Here is a 12,687-nt window from a genome sequence, read left to right as displayed (position 1 = left end):
GCCCTGGAACACGCTAGGTCCAGACGGTGCTCTCGTAAAATCCTCATGTCCCGAGTCGCTACGGCCAACAAAGCTACAGATCGAGATTGAGCACCATCCCTGGGTTGACTTGCTACCGTTTCCTCAATTGAGAGATAACATGCTAAATGGATACACGAGTGGTGTATTTGATGAGGATGAGTTGTGTATTGACATACTGGGACTGATGAGTAGTCAGGGCTTGGATGATGCTTATCTGATTGTTTGGGGGGAAGCGCATGAGGAGAGGAGTTGGGAGGTTAGTGTGGGATTTTTGAAGAAATGGGGATGGTTGTTGAAGGGTTGTCCTGAACTGGTTGAATCAACGAATCAATGGCGGCAACAAAGAGGAGAAGCGAAACTAAATATTCAGGTCTAATAAATAACGAAGCGATACGAAAATAATTGCGAGAAAAAGCAAAGCTATGCGACCGAATGTGAAGAAGCGAAAACAGAACGAACGCGAGGAAAGACAAAGCACAGAGAAAAAGTTAGCAACAAACATCAACATCCTGAAGAACATCAGATCTTTATGAAAGATCATTACTTGGCGTCGAGGAAAGGATCATGCGATGGTCTTCCACTGCAATAATCGAGGATACCCCAATTCCCTTGACAGGTCAAATACCCGTCAACAGCGCCAACAGCAACATCTATCACAAGTTAGCAATAGCTCACCAAGCCCAGAGTGGAAAGCATACTCAAGTCGATACTCGTTCGATGAACTCGGTTCCCGAAATCATTCTTGCCCTTCTTCAAACCACTCCAACATCCACAGTTGAAGTTACTTCCCGTCAACTTACACGCCGTACATGACCCGTGAAAATTCCCACTACACGCGATTAGCATCAACTCACAATCTACAACCCCAAAATCACCTAACATAGGTAGATGCGAGTACTTACTTTGCACCACGATACAGCTCTCCCTCCGAGTTAAGCAAACACTTACTCAGCGCCAACCACGTACAGAGATACTTGCCATTCTTATCAGGACATTTAGCGACAAGCCACGGGGAAGACTTGTATCCAGTGAAGCTGTTCTTGCGGGGATGTGTGTCGTCTGCTTTGGCGAGGTAGAAGCGTACGTCTTTGCACTTGTCGTAGAAACCGCCTGAAATAAAGCGTGGTGCGATGCGGGAGGGATGGTGCTGAGAGAGAGAGGTTGTGTTGAGGGACGGAGAGGGGGTCGCGAGGGTGGTGAGGGTGAGGGTTAGGAGGAGGAGGGGGGAAAACATTTTGATAGTGTATAATAATATTGATGATTTTGATATGTTTGTTTGATCTTTGATCCATGCGGTTAGAATGGGGTGGCGGTGATAATGGCTCTATATACTATAGCCCTTGGCCTGGAGAATGGGAATCCGAGTTTTGCATGGTCAGGTCAACCAGAATCTTGACAATAACGATCACATTCGTATTAATTCTTTAGCCAATACATCAGACCGTGTCAAGGCCCTATTGCCATGGCCTTGTGTTGCTATTTCGAGTGTAGAACAAAGAGTTGAAACACCAGCATCGCCCAGTACGTGACCTCTGTTCATGAACATTACGACTCGACCACAAAGGTATTCTAAAGAACTTTGAAAGCAGGACGAATGCCGACCATCCTTTTGGAATATGGCCTCTCGAACTCAAGAGGGATCGAGTCATGGGACGCAAGTTACATGACACAGTGGCTCGACATTGAGACTAGGGGAGGAAACAAAACTTAAGGTCTTAAGCCTAAGTAATAAAAAGATTTTGGTAATTTAGGATAAATTTAGGATACCTTTTATAAAATTTATTTTATTACCTTAAATTTAGGTCTTATGTTTTCTTTGTCAAAGCTTCAACTCGACCAGCAAGATGAAACTCTCCATCCCGATCTCGCCACTCCTTAATCTCGACGTACAAGCCTTCTGAAAGGATGCGCCTCCGTATTCAGCACAAACTCATCCAGACTGATCAAATCCGGCTCCGAGAAGATCAAGTAGAAATACTTCAACGTCTCCGAGAACCAAAAACTCTCCATAGAATCGGTCTTTGACGTCTCCGTACTCGTAACATCATCAACAGCCGCATTCGCAAGCTCCGTGCCCGAATACTTTAAAACAGCCTGAAACATATCCCACGCCATGTCCTGCCACTTCGCATCCCCCGTGAGGCGATACATGATGAAAACACTCTCTATAGCTTCTGGTCGGAGAATGTAGCGCGGATCGCGAGCGTGAAGGAATCCGGGAGGGAGTTTTTGGTTATTCTGCGGTCTCCAGAGCGTTTCGTTCCATTCGCAGGGCGAGAGGGTTGGACATGCTACTAGGTCGAAGATCTCGGGCATTATACCAGTTGGAAAAGCGCTGTATGCCCATGCACAGCCTCGTGCGAGTCTTTCTCCGATATTAACGTGCTGTTCGATATTAAAGAGTTTTCCGGCGAGTGCAAACATTCCTCCTGCGAAACAGGTGAGATGTTGAGACTCTGTGCTCAACTCGATCTTCTCGTTGACCCTAGCATCGCCTAAAAACAGCACGTCCTCTTGGTTTGGCAGCATAGGCCTGTAGAGCAAATGCTTTATGATAACACCCGCCGCGGTGCGATACATAATCTCGTACTTCTCGTCCAAACCGCCGAGTAGGGCATACATCTTTGGTAAATACTCATAAAGAGAATCAGCCAGCGCACCAAGTGAAAACGTATTATCGTGCACAGCTTCGTTTTGGAAGTCAAGACACATAGGCCACATCCCCGGCAAAAGAGAGTTATTCTGGATCCTGAATAGAAATCGCGATACACGATCTGTCGCATCGTAGAATTTGGGATCGTTGGTTAATTGTGAGAGCTTTGTAAACTCCATGACCAACGAGCTCGGTGACGCTGAAGGGTCATGAATACCAGCGATTTGTTTACCCTTCAAGGCATCCTCGAAATTAAGCCAAAAACCAGGGAGTCGATTTGGCGTATCAAAGGCGACGTATAGCATTTCTCCGAGTTCAGTGGCTTTTTGCAGTAATGCTGGTTCGCGGCTTAGTTCATATGAGCTGAGAAGACCGCCGAGGTGTCGAATTGTTGTTTCGAAGAGATTCACTGCTTTTTCGTCTGTCTTCCCCCAATCTATCGCCGCAGCCGCACTCGCAGCTTCGTTGAATTCCACCTTCAGATCCATTATCCAAAGAGTGTCCAACGCATCAACCAACGTAGCAGCCCATCCACCAAACGGATCCTTCGCCTGACCCGTCAGCGGCATAAGCTCATCCCTCCCCCAAGCCTTCAACCTGTACGACTCCCAGCCTCTCCTAAACTCTTTTCGTACTGCATCTCTCCTCTTCACACTCTCCCCCGTTCTTACAAATTTGCCCTTCTCTGCTTGGATTCTCGGCATCCGCTTTGCGTGACCAACAGGAAGAGGCTTGATATCCGCCGGCGGATGGACAAGCCCTACGGTTGACCAGTCAAAAGAGCTCTTTACAAAGACCACGCTGCTTTGGTGGGATAATTGACGCCATAGAAAGAGGGTTGTGAGAAAGGCGGCGATTAGGACGACGCGTGAAGGGAGGCGTCTTGAAGCACGGCGACGAAACATGGTGTGCTGAGACAAAGAAAATAAAAACAAAAACAAAAAAGGTGCAAGGTAAGATGCGTTGAAATGGATGACATTCTTTGTTGCAGTATACGGATTGAGCTAAAGGTCGTGGTAAGCCAGCCTAGGGGAGGAAAGAAAACACAGGGTCTTGATCCTAAATGACAAAAAGACTTAGGTAACATAGCCTAAGATTGGGATAGCTTATGATGAGTTTATTTTGACACTGTATGTCAAGGTTCGCTGTTTTCTTGCTCCCTGGAGCCTACTAAGCCCTGTGAGGTGGTATCTTACTCGATGGGGTTGGCGGTCCCGAAGCCCAAAACGAGACTATTTCCGTTTCTGGAAACCCGATCTTTGACGCATGCTATACATAGTATAAGTGTTTTCTTTCGCCTTGTCCGAGTCCCGAGTAAAGATGACAAACTGGGTGACTCTTGATGGTTTTCTTTGAGGACTTGGCTTGTGTAAATGGTTGAAGAGCCGCGGTGTTGGTGTTGGTTAGCATGGGCACGAGCCTACGAGTCCTCGTTGGCGACAAATAACAATATGCGTTTTCTGCTCGCATTCATGAACATGATTTACTGAGTTATTATTCCCTTTTCCTTTTACTTTTTCCTTTCTTCTGTAATAACATAATTTGCGATGTATAATCTTCTTTTCACTCTTCTCTTCGTGCGAGAGGCCTTCTCATCATCTTGCGACGCAGAGCCTTTAGTTCTCCCCCTACAAGACGTCCAAGTCCTTTCAGATGTCCCCAACTCATTCGTGAAAGGAATTCCGGCCAAAATTGGAACCCCATCTCAAACCCTCGTTCTTTTACCTTGGGCGTATGTTCCCACGTCGATCACCACTATCTTTGACTAACAGAGACAGTGATTTGAACAATACATGGATATACGCCGACCCATTTTGCAAAGACTCAGGTATCCCCAACGACGAATCATGCAAGGTCCGAAGAGGCGGGATATTTAACGAAGAGAAATCCACGAGTTTCAAAGGGGCAAGGGATATCGTCAAGGCAGGCGGTGCACCAAACGAAACGTTCTTCAAAGGCGGGCAATACGGTGTTCGTAACCTCGTGAAAAGCGCAAACGGCGCAGTTGACACGTTCAGCTTCGAAGGTTCAGTTGATCTCGACGACTTTTCATTTGGTATACCGACGAGTAAATGGGATGATACATACAGCACTTTAAGCCCCCTTGGCCTAGGACGCAACTCAACGTATCTCAACGCCTTGCGCAAAGCTGGAAAGATTGGTTCGCGAGTATGGTCTATCTTCTGGGGCCGTATGTGGCTCAAGGAACCTCTTGATGGATCTTTGGTTCTGGGTGGTTATGATGAGAAGAAAGTCGCCGGTGACAATTACACTGCGCCGCTTGTGTATGGCGATTTTGATGGCTCGGATGGATGTTGGACTGGTATGAAGGTGACTTTGACTGATATCCAGATTAACTATCTTGGCGGAACGAATGTTAGCATCTTTCCTAAGGGGACTACACTGCAGTGTTGTATCGACCCAGCGAATCACTTACTGCTAGAGGCACCTACGCCGTATGTTCGGAATTTTGAGTCTATCAGCGGTTTGAAGACGAATTACTCGTCTAGTGGACTGCACTGGAACGCTCTTCAGACAGGCCTGGATAAGCAGTACGTTGAGTCAGTCTCCAGTTGTGTTCACACTCACTGACACTTGCAGATTCCTGGCAGACCTGACCTTCCATCTCGATTCTGGCCTCAAGATCCGCGTCCCGAATAACCAATACATGATTCCCACGGTGGACATCTCTTCCAACGGCTCACGAACGACCGATTCATCCAAACGCGACATTCTCATAACAGATGTCGAAGACGAACCACCGATCCTCGGGCGATATTTCCTCACAGCAGCGTATCTCATGGTCAGTCACGATGCTGGGACCTTTACGCTCTGGCAGGCGAATGCCACTCGGGAAAGAAGCCTGGTGAGAGTATTTGACGAAGAGACGGGGAAGAAGTGCGAGAATACTACGGGTTTTATACAACCTTCTGCGTCTTACACAGGCTCTAATGAGAGCTCGCGACCAGACAGAGGGAATAGCTCGAATTCGGGTTCACCATCTGGCGCGGTCATCGGCGGCGCTGTCGTTAGTGCCGTAGCTGGGGCAGTACTGATAGGGCTGGGAATTACTTACTTCTTGGTTAGGAGGAAAAGAAAATCTGGTATGTAAACTCTTTAATGGTGTGTCGTTGTGGGAGTACTGACTGAGGTTGTAGACACATACTACTTTTACCCTGCGCACGAGGAGTTGCAAAGAGCGGATATATACGAGATGGATGGAAACCCAAGAGCCGACGACGAGTCCTACATGAAAGCTGGAATATGATAGAAGTGAGAAAAGGGAGTCTGCCGTGTATGAAGCATTGGGAAGCCAGGGACGGACAAGGTCAAGGGCGGGATGCAACAACATAAACTCGTCAAATCTTTAGGGCCTGTCCATTCTAAAGTCTCCTAAATCTATCTAAGCTGATGCTGTAAAAGATCAAAACGAGATAATGTACGCGCTCCGCTGCATTTGCGTAAAACCAGCCTGGGGTCCATATGACCTAGGCTCGAGCTTCATGTTTCTTTACCTTCGACGCCAAAATTTCATATTCTTAGATCCAATTTCCACGATATGCACAAAGCTACCTGAGATCGAAGCTTCCAATTACAAAGAACACATATCTCGAATCTAAAAAGTTGATGCAGCCTCAGATAGTACGCTGAGCAAGCTTACTGCAGCGCTGCCGATTCCAACTACACCACCTCGGCCACCCTTATCATGAGCCCTTACGCTGTGGTGAAGTCCATCACGCCTTGGGATTTTGGGAGCTCGATTGTAATACCTCCCGTTGAACTTCTCTTGTCTACTGCCGGGCTTTTCTTGCTTCTTTTCGGCCCCTCTGCGCGGCGGATACCGTGCGACATCGCTATGACGTGTCTTGGTAGTCCCCCTTCGATGCGTTCGAACAGCTGCGTTACTCTTGTTATTACCCTCGATCAAAGGGATGAAGGATACTTCTTCATCGTCGGTATTTGCGAACACAGAAATTCCTTTTCCGGAAGAACTTCCGTCTTCAAGATACGGCGGTGAAGGACGGGAGTTTATAGTCGCTTTGCTCTCGTAAACGAGCTTTGCCACTTGTACTCTGGACAAAACACCAAGTATGGCCACGTAATCTGGCCTTTCTTCGTATCGCAATTCCGCTTGTTGCAGAACCTCGACGCTGACAAGTTTGCGTGATATCTTCGTCCAAAGGGCATCATCGGCGATTTTTCTACCGTATTGATCGGGGGCCATATGCCAAGAGGATGGAGCAAGACGGGGCGGATCATTATTTAGACTGTATACGGGCAACGAGACATAGCTTGGTGACGTTTTCTTCATTGGGAGAAAAGTTCCTATTGGCGGAGCCTGTGCTGACGAGGCCTGTTGCAGAGCGTTCAGTTCCGTTCCTGAAAATGCAGGTCGAAAGTCTTGAATGGCCGAATCCTTTCCATCTAGAGCAATGATGTCCTTCGTTGTAATGACGTCCATTTGAATACTTGTATCAGACTTGTCCTCCGTACCTAGCTCTTTTCGGTCGCGAGGTTCAGTTTTCTGAGATCGTTTCAGTGGTTGACGAGTATGAGACAGTGTCTTGGCCGTGGTATCTACAATATATCCCAGGTCGTTAATATACGCCATGAGGACATCCTGCTCCATGTCAGTATTGATCGAAGGGCTTCAAATCCTGTATATAACAGACCTTCCTTTTGATGAGGACTTGAGAAGAAAACCCTTCTTTCTCCAGCAGTTCCTTGAAATGTCGCCATAAATCATCGTTCCTCCCTGAGAAGGATCCGGTATTCCAGTGGGCGAAGAGGTGAGCAGCAATATGGTCGACCTTGTCTTTGATTTCTTCTTCAAGGTCAGACTGGCGTTGATCGTAAATTTGAGGCTTTTGTAACTGAATTGAGTCTAGAAGCAGCTCAATTGCCATCCTTTTGCCGGCCAAGATAGGCTCTATGGGCTTCAGTTCACCGCTCTTGGAAGCCTCCTCCCCTGCAAGACGTATCTCCTCATCATGATAAGTATCAAGCAAAGAATTGACTCGCTTCATGGCAAAATCCCAATCCTCGACTAAGGAACAGAGGTGAATTGTGTAGGATTGTTGGATGTGCACAGGCAACTCTTCTTGCTCCTCAGCGACTTCATCTCGCAGTCGCCTGAGAGTCATTTCAAGTTTGTACAATTTAGTTGCAACATTGGTGAACTCTGGGCCATATGTACTGATGCGGCGATACGAGGTCTGAACCAACTCCCGAATAGCGTCAATCTGAGCAAGATCACCACTTTCAGTCTTGGTAGACTCCGAAGAGTCCATAAGTGCTGCTGCTTGCCAGTATCTCTTTCGAGCAGCCATTGCCATTTTATCGCCGGCGAAGCGGTGCTGGAAAAAGTTGAAGACGGCAAACTCATCTTTCGTCATAATATACGAGTCAGGCTGATCCTGTAACTTGGTCCATATCTCTTCCAGTGCAGATTCAAGGATATCTCTGATGGAAGGATACGAAGCCCCGTCAGGATTTTCACGAGCGATCTCGAGACTTTGTGCAACAATATCTTGTCGAGATACTGCGCGCTTGGACAAAGCCACATCGGATGCATCCGTCGAAGGCGGGGATGATACAGCTTGGCCTCCCTTCGTATCTTCTGTGTGAGTAGTCTCTGTACCTTCCTGCTTTTCGCACACTTCATTGACCGGTGAAACTTCCGAGTTGGGTAGTGCCCGAATCCTCAACTCCTCCTGCAACAATTGGATCTCATCACTATTCGGTAGAAAGACTCGTGTGGCATTCATCTGCAACTTGATGCTGTCGAGAGTGGAACGGATAGGCATCACTTGGGCCTCTCCAAAGGCATCAATCGAAACAACATGGCCATATAATACGGAGGTCTTCGCATCGACTACCCATGAGCCGGAGTCACCAGGACTTAACGCTGAGAGCCCATTAGTCAGTTCTTTATAGCAAAGTACTCAAATTCACTTACAACAGCCATACTCCATGGCAAGATCGTAGACCTCAACGAACGATGATCCAGGGGATATCAGCACAGAGGAGGTGTCAAGAGACATCTCTCCAATCGGCTTGGCACCTCGCTTCAGTACCATGACTTGCCTAGACACTGATACACAGGGATTCCCAACTGGAAACATGATGGGTTCAAGGTCGCTTTCCTCCTCAAAATCCGACGAGTCAGACTGTCCATCGATGACTACTCTGTTGGGTAACATTGCTTCTGGGCTCAAATCGATAATAGCCCAGTCATAGTTCTGTGCCATCGGAGCATTGAATGTATTGCAAAGGATGGTGCCGATTTCCAGGGTGTTTTGAGATGCAGTGGTATCCAGCTCCTTGTCATTCAAATGCTCGGGATGCTGCACTGAACTTTCAGTCGTGATTGTGGAGTCGCAATCAGAGTCACCTTCGCTCTCGGAAGCGTCCGATGAGGAGGAAGAGAACGGGACTTCCCTGTCATGCGTTAATAGCGGATTAGACAGAGGACTGTGCAAGTTCTTCAGAGAATGGGCAGCTGTCAAGCCAACTAGACGCTTGTGGGTGGCCTCGACCACAATGATACCACCGAAAGTCGCTATGACAGACACATTGCCTCGTCTCAATCTGATAGGCGTTCCACACCATGTTCTCTCTGGCACAGAGTTTGTCAGAACCTCTATCACATCGTCATCCGTCAGTCGCAAGAGTGCCTTTTCCAGCACAAAGACCCGAAAGTCAGGCAAGAGCTCCTCTTCAACATGACCTTGCGCGAAGAATTTCCTCACTCTCTTGGCGATCTTTCTTTCGCATTGAATGACGATATGGAGTTGGGCGCTTAGTGAGCTAAGTCCCAGGTATTTTAGCTTCATAGAAATATCTCCTGGGTCCTTCTTCCTTTTGAGGATGTAGTCCAGGAGTGGTTGGGTATATAGCACTTTGATGTCGAAGAATCGCGCTTTCAGTCGGTCTGAGACAGGTCTATCGAAATGCCTGAGCTCAGTTCCAGGCAGTTCCAACCCGAGGGGCTCGTTATGATGATCTTGAGATGATGGCGTGGTGATGCCGATGCCAGAATCAGACTCCTCATATTGAGGTGTCTTGGGATCTACCTGTTGTGCAGGTTTCGATGTGATGGTTGGAGAGGAACGGAAAGGAACAGAAGCTCTCCAGTTTGAGAACTTGTGCCTCAGGCCTTCCGGGCATTCAACATCTGGGCTATCTTGGGTAGTCACCTGGGTTGAACTTCCGTCGCCGCCTCTAAGGCGGGACGGCAGTTGCCCCTGCCATCTTTCAACGGTCGTCATTTTGGCCTAAGTTTTTCTTGTGCAACTGAATCTCATAAAAATTGACGGGAGATTCGATTGACCAACTTCAATGCCAATACTGTTGAGCATATCCGCATATGTAAGACGTGGCAGGTGTGCTTGGGGCTCAGCTTCGATGGCGGTGGCTAAGCATCAATAATGCACAAGTAGCTGCATGAGAATCACAAATCAGACCAATCACTACACAACAACCAACCCGAGGTCGATTTTCAACCCTCAATCTGCAATCAGGCTCTCGACACGTGAGGCTTTCTTTCAAGTCGTAATAATGTCGAGGCTCTGCGCTCTGACGTTTCGACTTGAAGTTCACTGATGTTGAGACTTTTCACCATAATTACTTCACTTTTACGATGGCATCGAGAATTAGTTGCGAACTCAGCCAGGATGCATATCTTGATGTAGCGATGGCCTTATGGTCCTGGGATCTGTCTCAGTCCTGCAATGAACGACGACCTCATACCTGTATCCAACAACGCTGTATCGGTGGTCGCATTCCTCAGCTCCAACGATATTTTGCATACTACAAAGCAATTATCTCGACTTACATGGACGCAACGTCTGCGAATACAAGAAAAATAGTAACACACGAGGATCTGTTCCATGTAGTTTCCGTTTTGAAGTCAAATCCAGATGCGACTTTATCAGAGTTGTGCCGACTGACTTGTTCAAGCTTGGGCTCACAAATGGCCGATGGAGCGAAACAAATCGATGCAGTTGCACTTGGCGTGAAGACATTGTTGATGATTGACCCTTCGGCTCTTCATCATTCTTCCGATAGACTTGAGAAGGGGACCTACCGCATTCACTGGAGAGAGGACGTACCTTTCAGCAAATACATCCAAGACTCGTTTCCACTTGGTAATCACAACGTACTTAGCTATAACAACAGCGAGTTGTTTGCGGAGGTCAAGAAGGAGCTCAAAGCTGTCAACCTGAAGAAACGACTGGGGATCACCATTAGGGCGACATCGGATATTCGAAACCACCTGCATTTTGACAGAAAGAACAATTACCTTGAGGTTTATCATTACACCTCTTTTCTGAAAGAGCAGTTGAGAGTGACTCGGGATGTCGGAGATTGTTCCAGTCCGTCTTCTTCACTCAAGAGGTAAGTTCAAACAAGAAAGGAATTTCACGGCTGCTAACAATATGAAGAGGAGTATTACCACGCCAACTAGTCCTTGAAGTATTGGACTCTATCCAGGGAACTTTGTTCCCGCTTTCAGATCCAAGATCCAAGAAACTTCTCCGCTCACTCATAATGAAGTGCTCTTTCGATCCAGATGTCCTCAACTTTGAAGTCAGTTCAGTCAGACGAGTAGGAGAAGAGAGCGTTCCATATGTCTATTTAGCCGAAAGGCTAGCAGACTTATACAACGAACTCCAAACTCCTCGACCTCGTGGCTGGCTCCAGCAGTCGATGCAGAGAAAGAGTGGTGCGAGGCATGTCATGATGGCTACACTTATCGGCGTCATCTTTGCTGTGCTATTGGGAATAGCCTCGCTCGCTGTGAGTTCGTACCAGGCTTGGATAGCATATCAGGCGTGGAAGCACCCTATTCAGCCTTCCTAGAGCTTTAAGATTCAGTACAGAAGCATTATGGCCGCAGCAACTTCCTCTGCGGCAATTCTCTCTCTGAAACGAGCCAAGTCGGTGCTTCAGGTGTCACATACGATCACAGCCGGTGGAGAACGCGGGATTCCTACGCCCTTGCTTAGTATGTGCTTATGGAAGCTTCATTGATCCAGCGCAAAGTAATTAGAATAAGAACAGCATTGGTTCATAAACTATCACGGAAGCCTGGCACTTGCCAGGTAGATTGACGTCAGTTTAGATAGCCTGGCGAACTTAGAGGCCTTAATCGCCGTTAGCAATCGGCCGGCCTCTTCACTGACTGGCGTCTTGGGTTGTCACTCTCATCATGTGGTTAATCGTGTCTAATCAAACTCCCATCAAAACGTATGGAACAAAGACTGAGAGGCTGCTCATTCACTGTGTGCCTCTAGATTACTGGTATCACAATCCCAATAATATCACGCATCTTGTATGGCAATATCATACGTCGTATCCTAACTTTGCAATGAACTGGAACATAACTAAGTAGTTCATCATAACAACCTCGGTACCGTCCCTCGTATAACATCAAAATACATGAACTCATGACAACATCCAAATTATATTTCCCTACTACCATCCGTACCCTACATTCTTTCCTGGTCGCAGACACTCAGACACTCTTTCAAGATGGGCGGCAGCAGGCAAATCGAACCTGATTTACTGCAATTGGACTCCAGCGTCTCATGCCCCTATCTGTTCAATATTCGAAAGCTATGCCTGCATCACTGAGCCAACCAGTGACTCAAAAGTCTTTCCGCATGATACAATTGCTTAGGATGACGATTATAATCCGCCAAATTGATTATGGCCGAAACTTGTTTCTTGGAGCTCAGAAAGTCAGACGCATCAAATAGAAGATCAAGTGCCTCTCTATGTTCAGGAACGTGCATGAAGTCATCCCCTTCATGGTCTCGGAAACGTCGATCATTGAGACAGGTTCTATTCTCGCCTAACTTTAAGTACTGGCCTACATCGCGCAGGATAGAGAGTACCCCATTACCCTCAAGCCTCTTTTGTACTTCTTCATACGTAACAGCAGCTAAGCGAAGCGCCGCCCTAGCAAATGCATCTTCACTGTTGCACGAGGCCTCAAACAAGGCTTC

General features: G+C 47.3%; 4 protein-coding genes across 4 annotated transcripts; 1 reads left to right on the top strand and 3 right to left on the bottom strand.

Moving 5' to 3' along the window:
• Positions 1-1,896: 1,896 nt before the first annotated feature.
• J7337_000181 (uncharacterized protein) lies at positions 1,897-3,162 on the bottom strand (the record flags this gene model as incomplete). Its single annotated transcript, XM_044817945.1, has 1 exon — positions 1,897-3,162. The coding sequence occupies one exon, from the start codon at positions 3,160-3,162 to the stop codon at positions 1,897-1,899; it is 1,266 nt and encodes a 421-aa protein (XP_044685647.1).
• Positions 3,163-4,221: 1,059 nt separating this feature from the next.
• Positions 4,222-5,942, top strand: J7337_000180 (uncharacterized protein; the record flags this gene model as incomplete). The annotated part of the gene is made up of 4 exons (XM_044817944.1): positions 4,222-4,406; positions 4,453-5,226; positions 5,276-5,589; positions 5,833-5,942. The coding sequence occupies 4 exons, from the start codon at positions 4,222-4,224 to the stop codon at positions 5,940-5,942; spliced, it is 1,383 nt and encodes a 460-aa protein (XP_044685646.1).
• A 348-nt stretch (positions 5,943-6,290) lies between these two features.
• J7337_000179 (uncharacterized protein) lies at positions 6,291-9,945 on the bottom strand (the record flags this gene model as incomplete). Its single annotated transcript, XM_044817943.1, has 3 exons — positions 6,291-7,295; positions 7,348-8,582; positions 8,634-9,945. The coding sequence occupies 3 exons, from the start codon at positions 9,943-9,945 to the stop codon at positions 6,291-6,293; spliced, it is 3,552 nt and encodes a 1,183-aa protein (XP_044685645.1).
• Positions 9,946-10,729: 784 nt separating this feature from the next.
• On the bottom strand, positions 10,730-10,958 carry J7337_000178 (uncharacterized protein; the record flags this gene model as incomplete). The annotated part of the gene is made up of 2 exons (XM_044817942.1): positions 10,730-10,745; positions 10,789-10,958. 2 exons carry the CDS (start codon positions 10,956-10,958, stop codon positions 10,730-10,732), a joined length of 186 nt encoding a protein of 61 aa, XP_044685644.1.
• Between the last annotated feature and the right edge of the window lie 1,729 nt (positions 10,959-12,687).

This window comes from Fusarium musae, chromosome 1 (genome assembly GCF_019915245.1).
Source record: "Fusarium musae strain F31 chromosome 1, whole genome shotgun sequence".
NCBI lineage: Eukaryota > Fungi > Ascomycota > Sordariomycetes > Hypocreales > Nectriaceae > Fusarium > Fusarium musae.
This window is presented reverse-complemented; position numbering and strand designations above follow the sequence as displayed.